The 18,207-nt window shown below is 50.2% G+C and overlaps 1 protein-coding gene across 1 annotated transcript in view; it reads left to right on the plus strand.

The window, feature by feature from the left end:
- Positions 1 to 18,207, plus strand: part of SEC16B (SEC16 homolog B, endoplasmic reticulum export factor) — a 41,419-nt gene that overhangs the window by 17,322 nt on the left and 5,890 nt on the right. Inside the window, 10 exon segments of the mRNA XM_059146200.1 lie at positions 56 to 149; positions 1,979 to 2,060; positions 7,118 to 7,235; positions 8,434 to 8,545; positions 10,067 to 10,172; positions 11,821 to 11,961; positions 13,112 to 13,225; positions 14,180 to 14,252; positions 15,562 to 15,849; positions 16,653 to 16,720. Coding sequence (XP_059002183.1) covers positions 56 to 149; positions 1,979 to 2,060; positions 7,118 to 7,235; positions 8,434 to 8,545; positions 10,067 to 10,172; positions 11,821 to 11,961; positions 13,112 to 13,225; positions 14,180 to 14,252; positions 15,562 to 15,849; positions 16,653 to 16,720 — 1,196 coding nt within the window.

Raw genomic sequence — 18,207 nt, forward strand, 5'->3', positions numbered from 1 at the left:
TAGAGGAAGGTAAGAAGGGCCGCATTGAAAGCAATGTGTGCTTGTCTTCAGGAAGCCTTGGAGTGGGCCATGAAGAACCACCTGTGGGGCCACGCTTTGTTCCTGTCCAGCAAGATGGACCCAAGGACCTACAGCTGGGTCATGAGCGGGTGAGTGAGCTGGACACTGGCCAAGGAGACCAATGGAGCAGAGAAACCTCCCCCCACAATGGGTGGGGTGGGGGCTGAGAAAAGCAGGATGCCCTGGGAAGCCCCCCCACACACTAAGCATCTTTCCAATTTCTCTTCTCTGACCCGGATGTAGGAAATGGCTTCTCTAGATTCTTATAACCTAGACCTGGACACATTCTTTCTACCTGCTTGGTAAATAAACATTTTAGTAATATTTCTCAGGGTGTGTTCCAAGAATTACGTAGGTTTCTACAATCTGGTAGTTCTATTTGGGAGGAGCTATTTTAGATAGTTCCATCAATGAGGGTATAGGGGGCCAATTATGGTTAACTGACAGGTGCTTAGACCCAAGAGTTAGGAGCTGCCTACTGCTTAGTCTTGCAGTGGGGAATGTGGGCGCTGAGAGGAAGGTTGGGATATGGGGGAGCAGTAGGAACAGTAGGAACATATTATACGACTGGGGATTGGATGCCGTAGTCTTCATCTCGGGCAGGGGGAGATGACAAGATCCAAGGGCTGTGTTTAGTCAAAGCTCATGCCAGCACACTGAGACAAAGAGGAATGCCCAAACCAGGACAAGATAAGATGGGAGGCTGACTACATGGCCAGGAGTTTGGAGTAAGTGGGAGTTAGTGGAGGAGCTGCGGGCCAGGGTGCTGGAGAAGGAAGGGTTTCTGAGTAAGCCCCTCGGGCTGCAGCCAGATCCGTGGGAGGGCAGGGACAGACGTGTGGCGGGGGTGGGGAGGGCTGGGGATCCCCTCCCCCAAGGGGCAGGCTTGGATCCGTTCCCTCAAAATGTTCCTCTTCCTGTGTTGGTAGAAGCTGTGAAACTGTGAACCTCACAGCTTAAGTCAAGTTTAAATTGGCCATAAATTGGCTGTTAGGCCGTTGGCTGAGAAGATCGCACCTGCCTTCACGGCTGTCACACTACCCTCTCCATCCGCGGATTGGCTTTTCCACCCTAACCCTCAGTCCCGGCAGGGACCAGGAACGCCTCTGTGCACTTGGTTGTGCGCAGGGCGGGTAAGGAGCCCTGGAGTTTTCCTATAATAGGTGCTCCGAGCTCGTGTTCTGAGGGATGATTCTCCTTTGGGTTTTGGAAATGAACATCCCACAACCCCACGTTACAGCATACATCTCTGCTACAGATTTTTGCCTTGGGCCATTGATTTTTGATGGGACCCAGTGAATTGTGAAGAATATCTCTTACTGAGTATGCTTAAAACTCCGATCGGCTATAGAGCTTATTATATCCTTGTTAAGCATATCCCACGGTTTGTCATCAGCAGGATCGTTTCTGGTCCCTGTTCTACGCTTCTTTGGTTACTGGAAATGGCTATTTAGTGCTTGTGCATGAAAGAAGTCAGCCCGCAGTGCTGGGAGCGGGGCACGAGGGGGCCGCTTCCAGGGAGGGGGAATCGAGGGGGCCCAGTGGGTGGAGGGGCCCACGGAGAGCAGGTTTGGGTTGACTGCTGGGGCTCCCCAGGCACCCGTGAAACGTGGGGGGCATTCTTTCCATGACAAAGAAAACCTAGAGAAATGGTTACTTAAGAGTTAGGGGGTCGGGCCAAAGTGTAGGATGTGTCCCCCAACAGGGTGTTCTGTGTGGGGGGTGGGGCAGAAAGAAGATCCTGCCAAGCCCCCCAAAAGTAGGAGTGGCAGAAGCACAGCTGAGCGACCAAGAGAAATTCATGTCCCAAAAGAAGCTGCTGAAATCAAATAGAAAAATAGGGGAGCTGTTGCCCCGCTGGCAATGGGTAAGAGGCTCTCTTGTCGTAGTTGTCCCTAACGGTCGCCTCTCTCTGCAGCTTCACCAGCACGCTGGCCGCCAACGACCCACTGCAGACCCTCTTCCAGTTCATGTCCGGGAGGATCCCACAAGCAGCCACGGTACTCCTTGCGATGGGACTCCTCAGTACCCCCAGCATCGTAGGGGCTTAGGGGGTGGGGACAGCTCCGGAACGGAGGTGATGACTTTAATGATTTTTATTTTTAATTTTTTTTGGGGGGGAAGACAGAGGGAGAGGGAGGAAGGGGTGGGGAGGGAGAGAGAAAAATCTCAGGCAGACTCCCGGCTGATTACAGAGCCGGACTTGGGACTCAATCCCAGAACCCTGAGATCACGACCTGACCCAAATGGAGAATCAGACTCTCAACCCACTGAGCCACCCGGGTGCCCCAAGAGGGACTGACTTCAAAGACTAAACATAAATAATAATTGTGTGTTAATCACCTACTGTGCGCTTGGCCCTGTGCTGAGCACTTGGCTTCATATTATCTCAATACACAGAGGTAGGAATTATTATTATTATTTTTTAAGATTTTATTTATTTATTTGACAGACAGAGATTACAAGTAGGCAGAGAAGAGGGCAGAGAGAGAGTGGAGGAAGCAGGCTCCCTGCTGAGCAGAGAGCCCAACGTGGGGCTCCATCCCAGGAACCCTGAGACCATGACCAGAGCCGAAGGCAAGGGCTTAACCCACTGAGCCACCCAGGCACCCCAGAGGCAGGAATTATTGTCCCCATTTTGCAGATGTGGAAACTGAGATGCAAAGATATAAAATGACCCGCGATCACAGAGCTTGGAGAAATGGAGCCAGGATTGGCTCAGATCTGTCTGATCCAAAGACCTTGCCCCTTTCCCACAGCACAGCCGCCTGCATTGTGTGCATGGATAGCGAGAGAGCACACTGTTCCCAGGCTCCCCATCACGAGGCTGCCCTTCTTTCCCTCTGCTGCACAGTGAGCCTGCAAGGCTGGATATATTCCATCTCACACATTGTCTAGAGTTGGATAGAACTCAGGAGAAGTCCGAGGCCAGCTTGATGTTTTCCCCATTAAGAGAGACTTGATCTTTTTGCCCCAGAGTATCCTTCTTTATCCTTGAAGTCAGTAACTTTACTGGGATCTATCTTGATGTTGACTGGCTGGGTTAGTTTCTTTTTTTTTTTCTTTTCTTGGTACACAGCATGCTTTTTTTTTTTTTTTCTTTTTTAAGATTTTTATTTATTTACTTGGCACAGAGAAAGAGATGCAAGAAAGGGAATACAAGCAGGGGGAGTGGGAGAAGGAGAAGCAGGCTTCTTGCTGAGCAGGGAGCCCAGTGCAAGGCACAATGCCAGGACCCTGGGGATCATGACCTGAGCTGAAGGCAGATGCTTAACGACTGAGCCACCCAGTGCCCCGACAGCATGCTCTCTTAATATCTGCGTTTATATTTTGCAGTTCAGGAAAGTTTTCTTGAATTATATTCTTCAATATTAGTTTTGTTCCGTTAGTTTGGTTTTCTTTCAGGAATTCCACGTATGCATAATTTTGTATATATATAAATATATACATATACATATACACATGCAGATTATATGTATATCATTTTCTCTTTAATTAAAACAGTTTTTTGTTTTCTTCCTTCCCTCCTTCCTCCCTCCTCCTCCTCCTCCCCCTCCCCTCCCCTCCTCCTCCTCCTCCTCCTCATCCTCCCCCTCCCCTCCTCCTCCTCCTCCTCATCCTCCCCCTCCCCTCCTCCCCCTCCCCTCCTCCCCCTCCTTCTCCTCCCCCTCCCCTCCTCCCCCTCCTTCTCCTCCGTCCCTCCCTCCTCTCATTTCCATCCTGTGTGTCCCTTACTGTGCTCTCATCACTGTCTCTTCATTTTTGTGCTCTTGACATTTTTGTCTTGATTTCTTTGATTTTTCTTCCAGTTCTTCCCTGAGCTCTGAAGGTCGTATTTACCTCCTCCTCTTGTCTGCTGTCTCTTTCTCGAGTTCTTATAACTTAGCGTTAGGCCCTTGCTTCATAAGAAATTGTTTCATTATTTTACTTAAATTTTATTTAAGTTCAGGATGAAATGTTTGCTGACACCTCTTTGTTCCATTGTAACATTTTTCTATTTTCCAAAAATAGTTGGAAGGTAGAAGGTCTTTCTACCTTCCATCTATTTTTTCATGTTACTTCCCTCCTTTTATCTTTATAGTGAATTTTACAGATTCCGTGTTTGATCCTTGACAGGAATCAAGTCTTCCCTGGGCCAACTGTTTAGGATAGGTGTGTGCTGGGGAGGGGCCAGTGCCACACTGCAGGCCTACTGGCCTTTCCTGCATATCTGGAGTGTTCTGTGGGTATCTGTGCAGCCTTGGCTTCTCCCCAGCCAGCAGAAGTGGCTGTGGGATCCTGCCCTTCTGGAGTTCTCTTTCTGCTTCCTCCTGAACTCTTCTCTGTTCACTCTCTACTACTTTTGGCAGCTTTTTCTTGTATTCCAAGGTGTGGGTTTTTGCTGACACCTAAGTTTTCATGAAAACGGACTTCACACTTTGCTTTTTGGTTCTTCTTCTTCTTCTTTTTTTTTTTTTTTAAAGATTTTATTTATTTATTTGACAGACAGAGATCACAAGTAGGCAGAGAGGCAGGCAGAGAGAGAGGAGGAAGCAGGCTCCCTGCTGAGCAGAGAGCCCGATGCGGGGCTCGATCCCAGGACCCCAGGATCATGGCCTGAGCTGAAGGCAGAGGCCTTAACCTACTGAACCACCCAGGCGCCCCTTTTTTGTTCTTCTTATTGCTTGGGGACAAGTCCTGGAAAAGGAAAGAGAAACGATGACTTTCCTGCCCCATTGTTAAGCCCACTGGCTTATGGGAACATGGAGTGCTCACGGGTCTACGGAACAGCTGTGTGCTGCTGTGAAATTGCATCATGTTGTAAAGCAGGAAATGATGTCATCAGCGTACAGTCCATTGGGTCTCCCTGCAATGGGAGAGTTAGCTAAATGTTCCCTGCTTTTAGGTGAGAAAACCGAGAAGCCAGGGGTGATGTGCCAATGTGGATTTTGATCATAGTGTTTGCGTTTCTTCGCATCGTGGCATTCCAGTAAAAGGCTAGTCTTTAGTTACTTGGAATGAATGGGAAAAACATGGCAACCAGAAAACCTAGATGAGGGCTTCTACAACAGGCTTAACCAGAGTCTGCTCCTTCCTGCTCTCTGAACTTGGCCTTCTTACCTAATCTCAGAATGTCAGGCTTTCCTCTTTGTGGGCATTTTGATGCCTCACCAATAGAGTTATTGTGAAAATTACAGGACAGAGAATATCGGAACCCATATCAACGGCCATGCTTGACCCATTGAAGTTAGTTAGGTGTTCGCTCTCTCTTCAGTGCTCTTTCTCTCCACAGATCCGCTTTACAGTGAGTTTTTTTTTTTTTTTTTTTTTTTTAAATCACCTGGGGAAGAGACAGAAGAATGACTTCTAAGTGTTTGTTCTTTTCAGCAAGGATTTTTCTTTTGCTTGTTCCTTTCATTCCAGCAAGAAAAGCCTGGCTGATGTGGAGATAATAATAGGACCCAATGCCTGTGATTGCTCACAGGAGAAATGCCCAGCACTGGGTATGGTCCACCGGCAGGGTGCAGTGAGTGAGGGCTGCCACTCCTGTGATTTGTCTTCGTCTCCCTCATTCACACCGCATCCCCTCCATAAACAAAGAGTAACCATAAAATGCACTTGGATAAAGCATCTTTTGTTCCTTGGGATAATTACAAAGACCAAATAATTGTGAATTTTTCTAACCTCCAAATCTGAGCTGTTACTAGTGTCCATCTTCCACTCCACCTGCTCTGTGTAACAGACTGGGAGATGGACTGGTCTGAAAATCACCTCTTTCCTTTTGCTGGGCTTCCGTCTGTGTGTGTGTGTGTGTGTGTGTGTGTGTGTGTATTTGTACTATGTGTCATTTATAATGAGCAAACGAAGGGCAAAGCATTATGCTATGTGCTTGACCTGGCTATCTTATTTTCTTATCAGCACTACCCGGTTAGGTAGAAATGATGATCTCCACTCAAGAGATGAGGAAAAAAGGTTTTGAGAAACTTGCTCAAGGTCACAAAGTGAGTAGGAAGCAGCCTGTGTGGCTCAGAAGGTTGAGCTGTGGATGGTTGATTTTGGATCAGGTCCTGATCTCAGGATTGTGAGATGGAGCCCTGTGTGAGGCTCTGTGGTCAGCAGGGTGTCTGCTTGGAATTCTCTCTCTCTCCCTCTCTCCTTTTCCCTCTGCCCACCCCACTGTGCTCCTCTAAAATAAATAAAGCTTAAAAAAAAAAAAAAGGAAGCAGGACTCCATTTGAATCCAGGAACCAAATTTTTTCTGTGACATCATGTTGTTGCTTTATTGATGTTTCCTGTCCTGAAATCCCTCTTCATTCTGGAGAAGGGAGGCCCACACCCGACCCTTTGTGTGGGGTATTTTCCCTTTCCCCGCTCTGTGTGCACCCTACTGCCCCCTTGTGGAGCTCTGCTGCTCCTGCATTGTCCCCGGAAGGAGGGGGCACAGCCCTCAGCCAGGAGCAAGATGAGTGGAGACTGGGTGGTGGGCTGGGACACGTGGCCTGCTTTCCTTGTCCTTCGAGGGGCAATAGGAATTCAACTTCTAGGGTTGTTGTGAAGGTTAACTGAGGTGATGCGTGTGAAAGGCCTTTGTAAAACCAGAAAACACTAGCCATGTGGTAAGGTATTAAGGACCTAGGGTCCCCCTGACTTCTAACCGGCTAATGTGGATTCTTCATGAGTCAAGGATGTTTGGTCTTCCTTCTCCCACTGAAACATCAGGGTTTGTTTTGTTTTGTTTTATTTTCCGGATGTTGTCCCTTCTTGTTCGGATTGGGCAGGGGTGGGGGCACCAGGAAGAAATTGAAAATCAGGAAGTGATCAGTAGTGTCATTTTATTTACCTACCTCCCCATATTCCCATGTATATATGTATGTGCACGTGTCTGTCTGCTACCCATCCTTCTAGGAGCCTTGCTTTTTTAAAAGGAGATATCTAAATCAATGAAGGACAGTGCTATAGTCCGGTATAAGCCGCATTCCCCGAACTCCAAACTAGGAGATGGACAGCTTTCTTCTCCTACACTCTGGCTAGCGCTACGTGAGTCAGTAAATCTCCCACTTCGTCTGCTGCCTTTCAGTGCTGTGCGGACAAGCAGTGGGGAGACTGGAGGCCTCACTTGGCTGTGATTCTGTCGAATCAGGGCGGGGACCCGGAGCTGCTTCAGCGAGCCATTATCACCATGGGGGACACCCTGGGTAAGACGAAGCCAGCCCTCCCGCCCTCTTCTCCTCTAGGGCATCTCTAGGCCATCTGTAAACATCTGTCTGCAGGCTCTTGGGTGCTGTGCAGGGCCCGATCTGAGCCTCAGGCTCTCCTTTGACCCAGGAGCCTCTGTGTCTGGGGGAAAGAACCTCCAGGGTAAGGAGTGTCAATCTTGACTCCATTTCCCAGAATTTCCGCTGCAAGCCAGTACAGTCCAGACCCCGAGATTCAGGGCTGTGCTGCTGGAGAAGGCAACTCTCAGCAGTTGGCTTTCTATCCCTGGTCAGACTTCCCTGAAGACAGAGTTAACTCTGGGGACCCTCGCCTCCTGTTACGGTTAGTCGTACAGTGACCCAGCTCAGCCGGAGAGCAAACTCTATCTTTGCCCGAACTACCCTGGGTAATTGTGTGTCGTCTGCACTTGTATTTATTTATAAGGCCAGTGAACCTGGCCTTATAAATACTCAGGGGCGACTGGATGTTCCAGCTCAGTGGTTCTCAAATTTGGTCAAGGGGCAGAACATCTAGGAATCATGATAGTCTTTGTAAACTTTGTGGCAAAACACTCTGTTAAACTGAAAAGAGCCGGGAGGAGCAGCTGGTTGGCTGTTCACACTCAGAAGGGCAAGCATTTGTTTAGTCATTTCTGGGTGTCAGGCACTGTGCTGGGTACTTTACTACTTGAATTAATTCAGTTTTGAGGTAATGGGAAATGTATGGGAGAGCATTCTGGAAGTGGGAACAAGCTGGTAATTATCGTGAATTTTATGAGCCCTGGGAAAAGTTTCCTATTGTTCGACTTCAGCAGGAGGAGCATTAGTGCCCCAAGAAGTCTAATTGAAAAACAGCAGCTCCCCACAGCCCGTGTCTTTGCTCAGGTGTACGCATCTGCTCCCTTTTCACCTTCAGGAAGGACTAAAATGCTTAGCAAATTCCTAATCACAAATTCAGGAGGGGAATAAGCGCTAGAGGCCTCTTTTGGCCAAAGAGAGCTGAAACGGAATTATGTCAAAGCCAAGAATGCGTGGTTTGGGGCGTGACTCCTGACCTGAGCTGTTGTCCCCTTCACCCCTGTGAGGACGCTCCCCTCTGAGCCCCAAGCCCCCTGTCATCTCTCTCCCATCACGCCCAGCAAGTGGGTCCCCACACAGCCGGGCTCTGTGACTGGGGCTTGCTCTCCTCCTCCTGCAGCAGGGAAGGGGCTGGTGGAGGCCGCTCACTTCTGCTACCTCATGGCTCACGTGCCCTTTGGCCACTACACCGTGAAGACTGACCATCTGGCCTTGCTTGGCAGTAGCCACAGGTATGTGATGCTCTGGGGGAAGGAAGCAGGAAGCACCTTTTCCAGGGGATTGTTTGAGCCCTCGCTGGGTTTCATGGCCCCCTTTTCCATTTTCCTGTGTGAATTTCACCTACTGCTGCTCCTTTCCTCTGGGGGTCTTTTCTTCAAGGGGCTGGGCAGGGAGGTGCCCAGTGGGTGCTGCATCACACCAACCGGGGGCCTCAGGCTCCCCCAAACTGCGTTTGTGTTCCTTTGGGGTGTATTGTGCCCCTCTGACCACTGGGTGGCACCCTGGTTCCATGAGCAGAGGTCACCTCGGCTGACTCGTTAGTGCCATCAGGGAGAGGGCGGCTTGGGGCTCCGTGCTAGGCAGCCCTGGGCCTGGCTCAGAGTCAGCCCTGGGCAGAACTGGAAGCTGGAAGAAGTTTATGCTTATTCCTTACATCCTTACACTGACTTGGTGCACAAGCTACTCAAAGTCCCCCGTTACTTATTTTATTTTATTATTTTCTATATTTTATTTTTGTTTTTTATTTTACACAGTCATTTTATTTGCACCGTTTCCTTTAATCATTACCGACTTTAATCATTACCTATAAATAAGGTATATTTTTAGTCTTCACTTGGTAGAGGAGGGAAACCAAGGCACAGAGAGGTTAAATAACTTATCCAAGGTTAACACAGCGGGTGTGGAGTCACGCTGGACCTGGAGCAGAGCCCGGACTGACCACTGTTGTGCCAGGCGGCCTACCGTTGCGGAAACATACAGTCTCGTGGGTGGCTCTCTTTGGCCGTGGTCTCTGATGGCCTCTGATTGGCTTGTCACATCCCGTCTGTGCCAAATGCGGCAAGAAGTGTGTAGGGGTTCATTCGTCTCCCTCCTGTGTTTTTGTCGCACGAGGGCGTTTCTGAAGATAGCTGGGAGGCCATGGGTTCCAATACCACGACAAGATGTAGGGGCTTGTGGAAGGGTCTGGAAGCCCCTTGGATCTCCTTCGTTCAGCCTGCTTCCTCCTTGGCTGAAAGAACACCAGTATAGGGACTGTCTTTTGATTTTGGGCTCAGCTGTCCTCCCCATCCTCATCCACGCCTTCCTGTCTTGGGGCCCCACATCACTCCCTCTTTCTTCTGTTCACACCAGAAGTGGCCTCGCACAGCTGTGCGTTCTAGACCTTCAGGGCACAGGACTCGCTCCCAGCATGTTTAAGAGGAGCACCTAGCGCCCCGAAGGGAGATGGAGAGCAGCTTGCCTTAGGGGACCCTCCAGCAAAGAAGGTGGGGAACCCCTCCTTTTCTGCAGCTTTGCTCCCCAGCACCTCTGGTGCAGGGCTCTGTTCTGTTCCATCCCCAGCCTCAAGAAGGTGGAACGAGAGGAGGCCGAACGTTCCCTCCAGAGGCCCAGAGCGTCTTTCCTGTCTCGGAGCCGTGCTGGAGATCCAGCCAGGCAGAAGCTCCTCCACGAATGGTGTTTGTCTGCTAGGATTGGAAAGCCTCCCCTCCCTTCCCTCCTCAATTTCCTTTATTATTATTCTCTGGTTTTAGTCAAGAGTTTTTGAAATTTGCAACGACCGAGGCTATCCAGAGGACGGAAATCTTCGAGTACTGTCAGACGCTGGGCCGCCCCAGATCCTTCATCCCTTCTTTCCAGGTAACCGAGCACACGGTCGGCCGCCGTCTGAGCGGCCGATGACCGCCGGCAGCGGGATCTCCAGCTTTGCTATTTGGCATAGTGTAGCCCTGGCTAAGTCATCGACAGCACTTTTCCTCCTTAGGTTGAGTGTGGGAAGAGTTAGGATGTCGTCCTAGGTCTCCTTAAGGTCTGTATTCTAAGATACGAAAGCAACACACGGCAGCGGCCCCTCTGGAAATCAGCTGGTGTCCCAGGGCCCCCACTCCTCATCCTTGCTTGGCAGAACCTTCTCTTGTGCTCTCCCCAGACAGCTCTCCCTTCTCCTCTGGCCCTTGGCCGTCCTGCCAGAGGTGGGAGTAGGGGGGCCCAGCCCAGGCACGGCCCGGGCTGCTCCCTCCATCTGACCTGCTCCTGCCATCTCTTTTGGACCCCTGTCTTTGAGCTTGGAAAGCTCCTCCCAGCTGTAACCCCAGTGCTCCCCTGCTCTTCTTTCTCTTGGGGCTTTGGCTGTGCAAGTGGCGTGCACGCTGTGGGTTCGCCTCTTTTCTCTTAACTTCTCTGCTGGATGCCCTGTTGTCACCTCACATTCATCAAGACTCCTTCAGTGCCTGTCCCCAGAGTGCACCTGGACACACACACACACAGCACAACACGAAGCACAAATCCAAACCTTGAAAACAAGTGAATTCGTTAGAGGAAGGAAGTGACCCCGTTAGTGTCTTCTTTCAGAGATTTACCAGACTCTCCTTCCCCGACAAAGCTGTGTCGGGCCAGCTCCTTCGAGAATAGTCCTTTCATCTCTCTCCCTTCTTGGGTCATCCCCTTGCAATCTCCTGTGGGCTGAACGTAAGGGGACTAGCTGGTTTTAGTGTGTGTGCTCTAGGTGCTGGTTTTAGTGTGTGTGCTCTAGGTGCGGGCACAGCGCCTTTGTGTCTCAGAGTGTTATGTCTCATCCCCTGAGGTGGGCATGATGACCCCCTTTCCCAAGAGAGGAAACTGACGTTCAGAGGACTTACGTGCTCTTGGCTCCCACCCCTTGGGTACCGTTTGTTCTAAGACCTTTGCATGGATTATCTAATCTTTACAACATCCAAGGGGTGAATAGTATTATTATCCCCGTATTATGGTGAGGAAACTGAGGCACAGGGGGGTGGAGTAACCAACCCAAGGTGGCACGCCCAGTGTGGAGCTGAAATTTGACCTTGGATTTGTCTGATTCCCAAACCCTAACGTTCCATCCTGCTCTGCTCCTCATGCTTCTGTGAATACCAGCCTGCTCTGTGTCAGAGTCTTTTCTTTTTCCTTTCTGTGTCCCTCCTGGTGCCTGGTCCTCTGCCCCACCTACACCAGGCTTTCCAGGTGGGAGGGTTTCCTGATAAGAAGTAAGTGGCCTGGTGCTTTTTGATGGTGACTCAGTCTACGGACACTGAGCTGGTGGTGACTCCTGTCTCTCTCTCCACGACGCAGGACCGGCAGGCTGGATTGGAAATTGTGCCCATACCCAAATAGAATGTCCTAAATGGGCAGGAGGCCCTCCTTGAGACTTGGATGCCAGAGTTAGTGGAAGCTGGCAGTCAGCTGCCTTCCAGGAAGTCTTATCTACATTCCTCTCCTTCTGTGCCTGCCTGGATGGACTCGTGGTCACTGGCTCTGTTCCTCTTCACAGGTGTATAAGCTCCTTTATGCTTCCCGGCTGGCAGATTACGGCCTTGCGTCCCAGGCCTTGCATTACTGCGAAGCCATCGGCACGGCCCTCCTTAGCCAGGAAGACAGCAATCACCCTGTGCTATTAGGGGAACTCATCAAGGTGAGGTTCTCAAAGGGTTCTCTGTAGGTGTTTTATCTTTGGCGTTCAGAGAAAGCTGTTGTGAAGAACTTCGATTCTGCATCCCATCTCCTTTGAACATGCTGGAAAATTGGAGCCCATGGCTGTCTTTGACCCCGTATGCATGCCCAGGTGCGATAAGCCCAGTCCTGACACCTCACAAAGAAACAGGCAGAGGGTGGAGGGTGCTGGCATCGGGAGGTGGGAAGCCAGGCGTGTGCTCTGCCAGAAACTTAGTCTTGCAACTGGTTTTCTGGGACAGTGAAACTGCACGTTGAGATGAACCGTTCTAATTATAGACGCTGGACTTGGAAAATATATTTTAGTGATTAAAACGGGAAATGATCCTTATTAAAATGCTTTTAAATGCATGGAATATTTTATCACATGTGGGATATGTTAAAAAAAGAAAACAAAAACAAATCAACTTAGTTCCTAGGGAAGAAAATAATCAGGCCAATAGTTGTTCCAATTAACGGAAGAAAAATCCATTAGCTGGAGAGGACGGCAACCCACTGTCAACTTTTGCTTTGCTTTATGTGAAGCCCGAGTGTTGGCTCCTATAGCGAGAGACCCACCTCAGGTGCCTAGCTCCCTGCCCCTGGTGTCTGCCAACAGGCTGGCGGTTATGGCGAGCTCAGGGACCAGGAGTGGGGAAGGTGGGAAGTTTGGGGCTTCTGAATCTTGCAAGACATAGTAGTCCCTTGACCAGCAGCATGAGCGTTATTGGGAAGCTGGTCAGACATGCAGAATCTCAGGCCCCACCCAGAATTCTGGAATCAGAATTAGCATTTTGGCAACAGTCCAGGCGGTTGCCCAGAGCACCGAAGTTTGAAGTTCGGGAAGCCTCGAAGAGCACACCCCCTTGCACGGGTGCAGAGCTGAGTAACACTTTCTTCTTATGTCTTATGGAGGATCTAACACCCAGATGGGTTAATTGTTTATTATGCTGCAATTTCGGAAAGGTACCTGCTGAATTTGCTACCTCTCAATTATTCTTTGTAATCTAATTTGCAAGGGAGCGAAGGCGGTCTTTCTCCTATTCCCTTACTGCCTCGTTCCCCATTGTGTTTCTATTTCTCCTTTCCTGTCTCTTATGTCCACCCCTGACCCGGCTGGAAACCTGGCACAGCTAGCAGAGAGACTGAAGCTGTCCGATCCCTTGGTTGTAGAGAGACGCCGTGGAGACAGGGACCCGGAGCCAGCCTGGCTGGTGCCCCTTCGCAGGCGGCACGAGGAGCTGCTGGTGAGTGAGGCTGGGGCCGGGCCAGGCGTTGAGACCTGTTTCTCCCTTTGCTCCCCTAGCACCGAGTAGGCAGGCACTGACCTTGGCAAATCCCTGACCCCGTGGAGGGCCATGAAGTCTCCCAGCTCCCACGAGGCCCAAGTGGACCCAAGCAGGGGCGGTGCTCAGCTTCCTAGCTGCTGCCTGTCTCTCTCTGGTGGAAATATTTTCCTGTGTCTGCCTGTGAGACCTGGGGCCCTCTTGCCGATCGCCCTTGCCACCCTTCTCTGCAGTCCTAGAAGATACATTTTATGACCATTAAAGCTTTCATCTCTCTGTTAGGAACAGCGGATCATAGTGGACCCGTGTCACTTTCATGTAATGTAGGGCAATTGCTTAAAAGATTTCCAGGCCTTTCCTTTTTGTTCTGACAAGTGCAAAAGCTGCTGGCAGTAATTGTAACATAATTGGAACGGGGCTGCCTCCCTTCTCTTCCTTCCACTGTTTTGGAAGACGGGACAGGGTAGATTTTTCAAGGCACACGCGGCTCTGACTCCCTTCATGTGTTGCACACAAGGGACCCTGGCCCCGACGGTTAGTCCCTTCCTTGGGGAGACAGTGGATGTCTTGTGCCTCTCCTGCCAGCCCTTGGCATTCAGGCGAGGTTCCCCTACCTTGCCACTCCGTCTGAAATTTCTTTTTGACTTAATTGCTATTTTTTAGAATTTTAATTTATTTTTAAAGATTTAATTTACTTATTTGAGAGAAAGAGAATGGGGTGAGGGGCAGAAGCTGGCTCCTTGATGAGTGGGGGACATGTGGCTCGATCCTAGGACCCTGATATTATGACCCAGGCTAAGGCAGAGGCTTAACCCACTGAGCCACCCAGGTGCCCCAACTCAATTTTTAAACTGTTGTTCCCTGTTCTTGCTTTTGTTTGTGTGGCTTAAGAAGATTTTTACTTTTTTTCACTAGCACAAGGTAGCAGCAGACAGTGGGGATCTCCATTCTGCTCACTCAGATGCTGCAGGAGCCAGAGGAACACCAGGTATCCACGCCAAGGGCCCAAGTGTGCGAGGGCTGACCCTCAGCGCCTGATCATACGAGAGGTGGAACTTGGGAAACACTTGCCTTGCCCTTCCTGGAGCACTGCCTTGCCAGTGTAAGCCTGACGCATCGGTCTAGGCACCTTCTTCCCACCACTCCAGGTGGCCATGGGCATCCCACATTGCTCAGTTCCCGCGTTGTGAGAGTTTCTGCCCTCCATTCAGGTTTTAATACTCATTAGTCTGTGTCGTGATCTCATGGTTTCACCAGCCTTTTATAGCTTCTCCCCAGAGAGGAAGCCAGAGATGATGGGTTGTCCGTACTTCTGTGGATGTTGGGGACACAGGGAGATCTTTTTGAGCTATCCGTTTTGGGTTTGAGCATTCAAAGGCTACACACATGTGACGTACCTTCCATCAACACATCTCTCCTTTCCCCTCAGGCTGCCTCTGGGTGCTGGGTTGGGCGGGAAGTATTTCCCCCAGTTGGTTCTGTGCCCTTTCCTCCACAGTGGGGTCAGGACAGGGCTTCATCTCTGATTCTAGCCGTTTCCCACCCTTTAGCACACCCTTTACGGATAAGCAGGGGGAAGGCAAGGCACGCCGGCTTTGGTTGCTGTGTCTGGGCTTTGCCATTGTGTCATGGGACCTGTGAAGGTCAAGGACTGGAGGGGAGTCAGGCTGGGTGTTTCCGAATGCCGCTTCTGCCAGGAAACAGCCGTGTCTCTTTTCACCCAGTTGAGCATGGGGGTCATCAGCCCCACCAGCACCATGACCTTGGACCCATCACAGCACACGTCCACACGGCGGTCCATCTCATCGGCAAAATGGTGGAGCCGGAAGGAAGACCACCACACTCATTTCCAGGGCCGATGCTCTGATTCTTTAAAAGCAGAGCCATCATGTCTGTGGTCTCATTTGTATTTTAACCATCAACTGCCCATGTTTCAAACACCCAAGTCCATGAGGAAATCATTAAAGGGGAAAGTTTATCCAAAATAAAACAGTATGGCATGAAGTAAAGTGGTAACTTCTATCCTCCCAGTGAACTAAAGCACTCGTTTAAGGCTCAGGGATCGTACATGGCGGTGAGGGAAATCATTTTGTCGACTCCAAGTCATAAGCAGTGAGAGGTGTGACAACCACTGCTGGGTTGGGCCTGTCATCGACGTTAACGGCAGCCACCTCCAGCGCCCTGTCTCTGTGACTTCTTTCCAAGGAGGATGTGGGCAGGAATGGTCCTGGTGTGGTCGGTCCATTCTGATGCTATATTTCAGTTCTCAGCTCTTCCTCTTTGCTCTATGTCCTTAGAAAGCACTTTCTACCATGATCTCTCGGGACGTCAGAGCAACTCAGGAACCCTTGGTGCTGGCCCAGCCTTGTGGCCAACCCTGGAGCAGATGGGCCCGGGCCAGCCCAGCCCTCAGCAGCCGGCCTTTCCCCACCAGCTCAGCTCCCACCCAGCAGGAGGAAGTCTGGGGCAGATGGGGGGCCCAGTGCCTCTTTACTCAGTTCCTGGGACTGGTGGCAGCCTGGCACTGACAGGAACTCCTGGAGGAGGAGCCTGGGAGGAAACCCAGCTGTTCCACCCACCCCTTGGTAAGACCTGGGGGAGAAGTTTTGAAGCGGAGGAAGTGGGAGAGGGAGGAGGTGGTGGGATCAGAGCCCATAAAGCCCTGAATGGTGGGTGTACATCTGACTGAGGACCCACTACTATGGGGCAGCCTTGGGATTGATACTTTGCATGCCTCTGGTGGGGGTGGGGCACTCTGCTTCCTTCCTTTGCAGTCTGCCTCTTCGCTGGGGCAAGCAGAACGAGGCCAAGCCCAGTACCTCCTGCCCTCCGCTTGGATGCATAGTTTCTAGGAGAGAGGCTGCAGGGTGGAGGAAGGAGGGAAGTGCCATCTGTGCCTCAAGCTCTGTCATCTTGCACCCAAGAGCTTACTGTTGGGGTTTGCTAGCACAGACCTACTCTTCCGTCCTGCTCCCAAGGGTGGCAGTGATGGGAGACAGGGGTGGAGTGTGCTGAGCAGTGCTAAGTGACACCGGGGGAGAGCTGATCACCAAACGGCAGGATTAGATCTTTGACCTGCGAAGATATTGTCCTGTCCTAGACAGGAGGCTCAGGAGGATCCCTGTGATCCAACTGCACGTGGCCCTGGTTTCTGGGATTCCTAAGGAACGGCTCGGTTCAGAGCAGAGTTCAGGTGACCAGCATGCCTTGGGGTGGCTGGAACGGAGAGGGTTTTGTATGTGGATTTCACACTTACCGTGGCTCACTTGGGGCCATGGGCTTGGACCTGCAGCTGGTAGAAAAGCAGACCGTGTCCCATTCCTTCTTCAGGTTAGATGGGAAAAGCACAAGTTCAAATCACAATGTTTGTTTGTGTTTTGTGCCATAGGAGAGAGCACCGTGTCTCAAGGAAGTTTCCAGCATCCCGACGGTCAAAAGGTTGTTTCCGAGCCTCAGGTGAGAGGGCACAGCACAGCAGATGCTGAGGTCTACACTAATGTTTCAGGTGGTTTCCAGTGGCCCAGATTTCTCAGCCACGTGCAAACTCCTTCCCCTGCCTGGCACCCTCTCTCCTTTCCACACTCTAGTGTGTGTTCTTGTTTCTTTCTATCCCTAATCCTAGGGGTAGGAAGGAGGGCCACATTCTTGTTTATGTTCAGTCCACCAACCCGTGTCCATGGGGCGAGGGGTGGCAGGGCTGAGTTTCGTTCTGGCCTCAGAGATCTCTCACACCCTCTCCTCACCTGCTGCACCAAAGGCTCACCACGTCTTGCCCAATCCTGGGGGACCCTTGGTGCTTATTTCTTTTTTGTAATTTTTTTTTAGAAGTTTTTATTTATTTATTTGACAGACAGAGATCACAAGTAGGCAGAGAGGCAGGCAGAGAGAGAGAGAGAGTGAGAGGAGGAAGCAGGCTCCCTGTTGAGCAGAGAGCCCGATGTGGGGCTCGATCCCAGGACCCTGGGATCATGACCTGTGCCAAAGGCAGAGGCTTTAACCCACTGAGCCACACAGGTGCCCCTGTAAATTTCTTTACCTCACTTTTTCCCCAAGAAAAATCTATGGCAGCTGGGTCCTTTCTCCTCAGTTAGGCTGGAAGGTCTTGGAGGTGGCCCTCCCCACCTGGCCGTGCTAGCTGGCTGTCCCAAGAACACACCCCTCCCCCAACAATGGGTATTTGAGTTGTTCTTCAGCTTTGCTTGGCTGGACGGTTTCACTGTATAAATCTGATCACATAAATAGTGGTTACGTCATATAAATGTCTCATGTAGTGATGGAGCTGCAGGACTTAAAAAACTTTTATGCTTTCCTTATTTTTTTTTCTGACTGAAAAAATAGTCCATTATTGTTATAGAAAATTCGAAAAATAAAGAAAAAGTATCATAAATTATCAACCAAATATCACTCCTGTGTTTCTAAATGTGTATATAAATAAAATTTTATTTCCCATTTGTTATTTAATACTATAAAATGAGGTTTTCTATGTCATTCATAAGTGATTTTTATTTTTATTATTTTATTGTCATTTATTTTTAAAATTTATTTTATTATTTGAGAGAGAGAGCACACGAGCTTGAGTGGGGTGGGGGAGGAGTAGAGGAAGAAGGAGAAGCAGAGTCCCCGCGAAGCAGGGAGCCCAATGTGGGACTCAATCCCAGGACTCAGGGATCACAACCCGAGCCGAGGCAGACACTTAACCGACTGGGTCACCCAGGTGCCCCTATTTTATTTTTTAAAAAATTTTAAAAATTAATTATTTTATTTTAGTTTTAAAGATTTGTTTATTTGAGAGAGAGAACATGAGCGAGCTTACAGGGTGGGGGAGGGGCAAAGAGAACCTTAAGCAGACTTCCTGCTCAGTGTGGAGCTGCGCATGGGGCTCTTTCTCACCGATGTGAGATCACCACCTGAGCAGAAGCCAGAGACAGATGCCTCATCAACTG

The sequence above is a fragment of the Mustela lutreola genome, chromosome 14, assembly GCF_030435805.1.
Source record: "Mustela lutreola isolate mMusLut2 chromosome 14, mMusLut2.pri, whole genome shotgun sequence".
Classification (NCBI taxonomy): Eukaryota; Metazoa; Chordata; class Mammalia; order Carnivora; family Mustelidae; genus Mustela; species Mustela lutreola.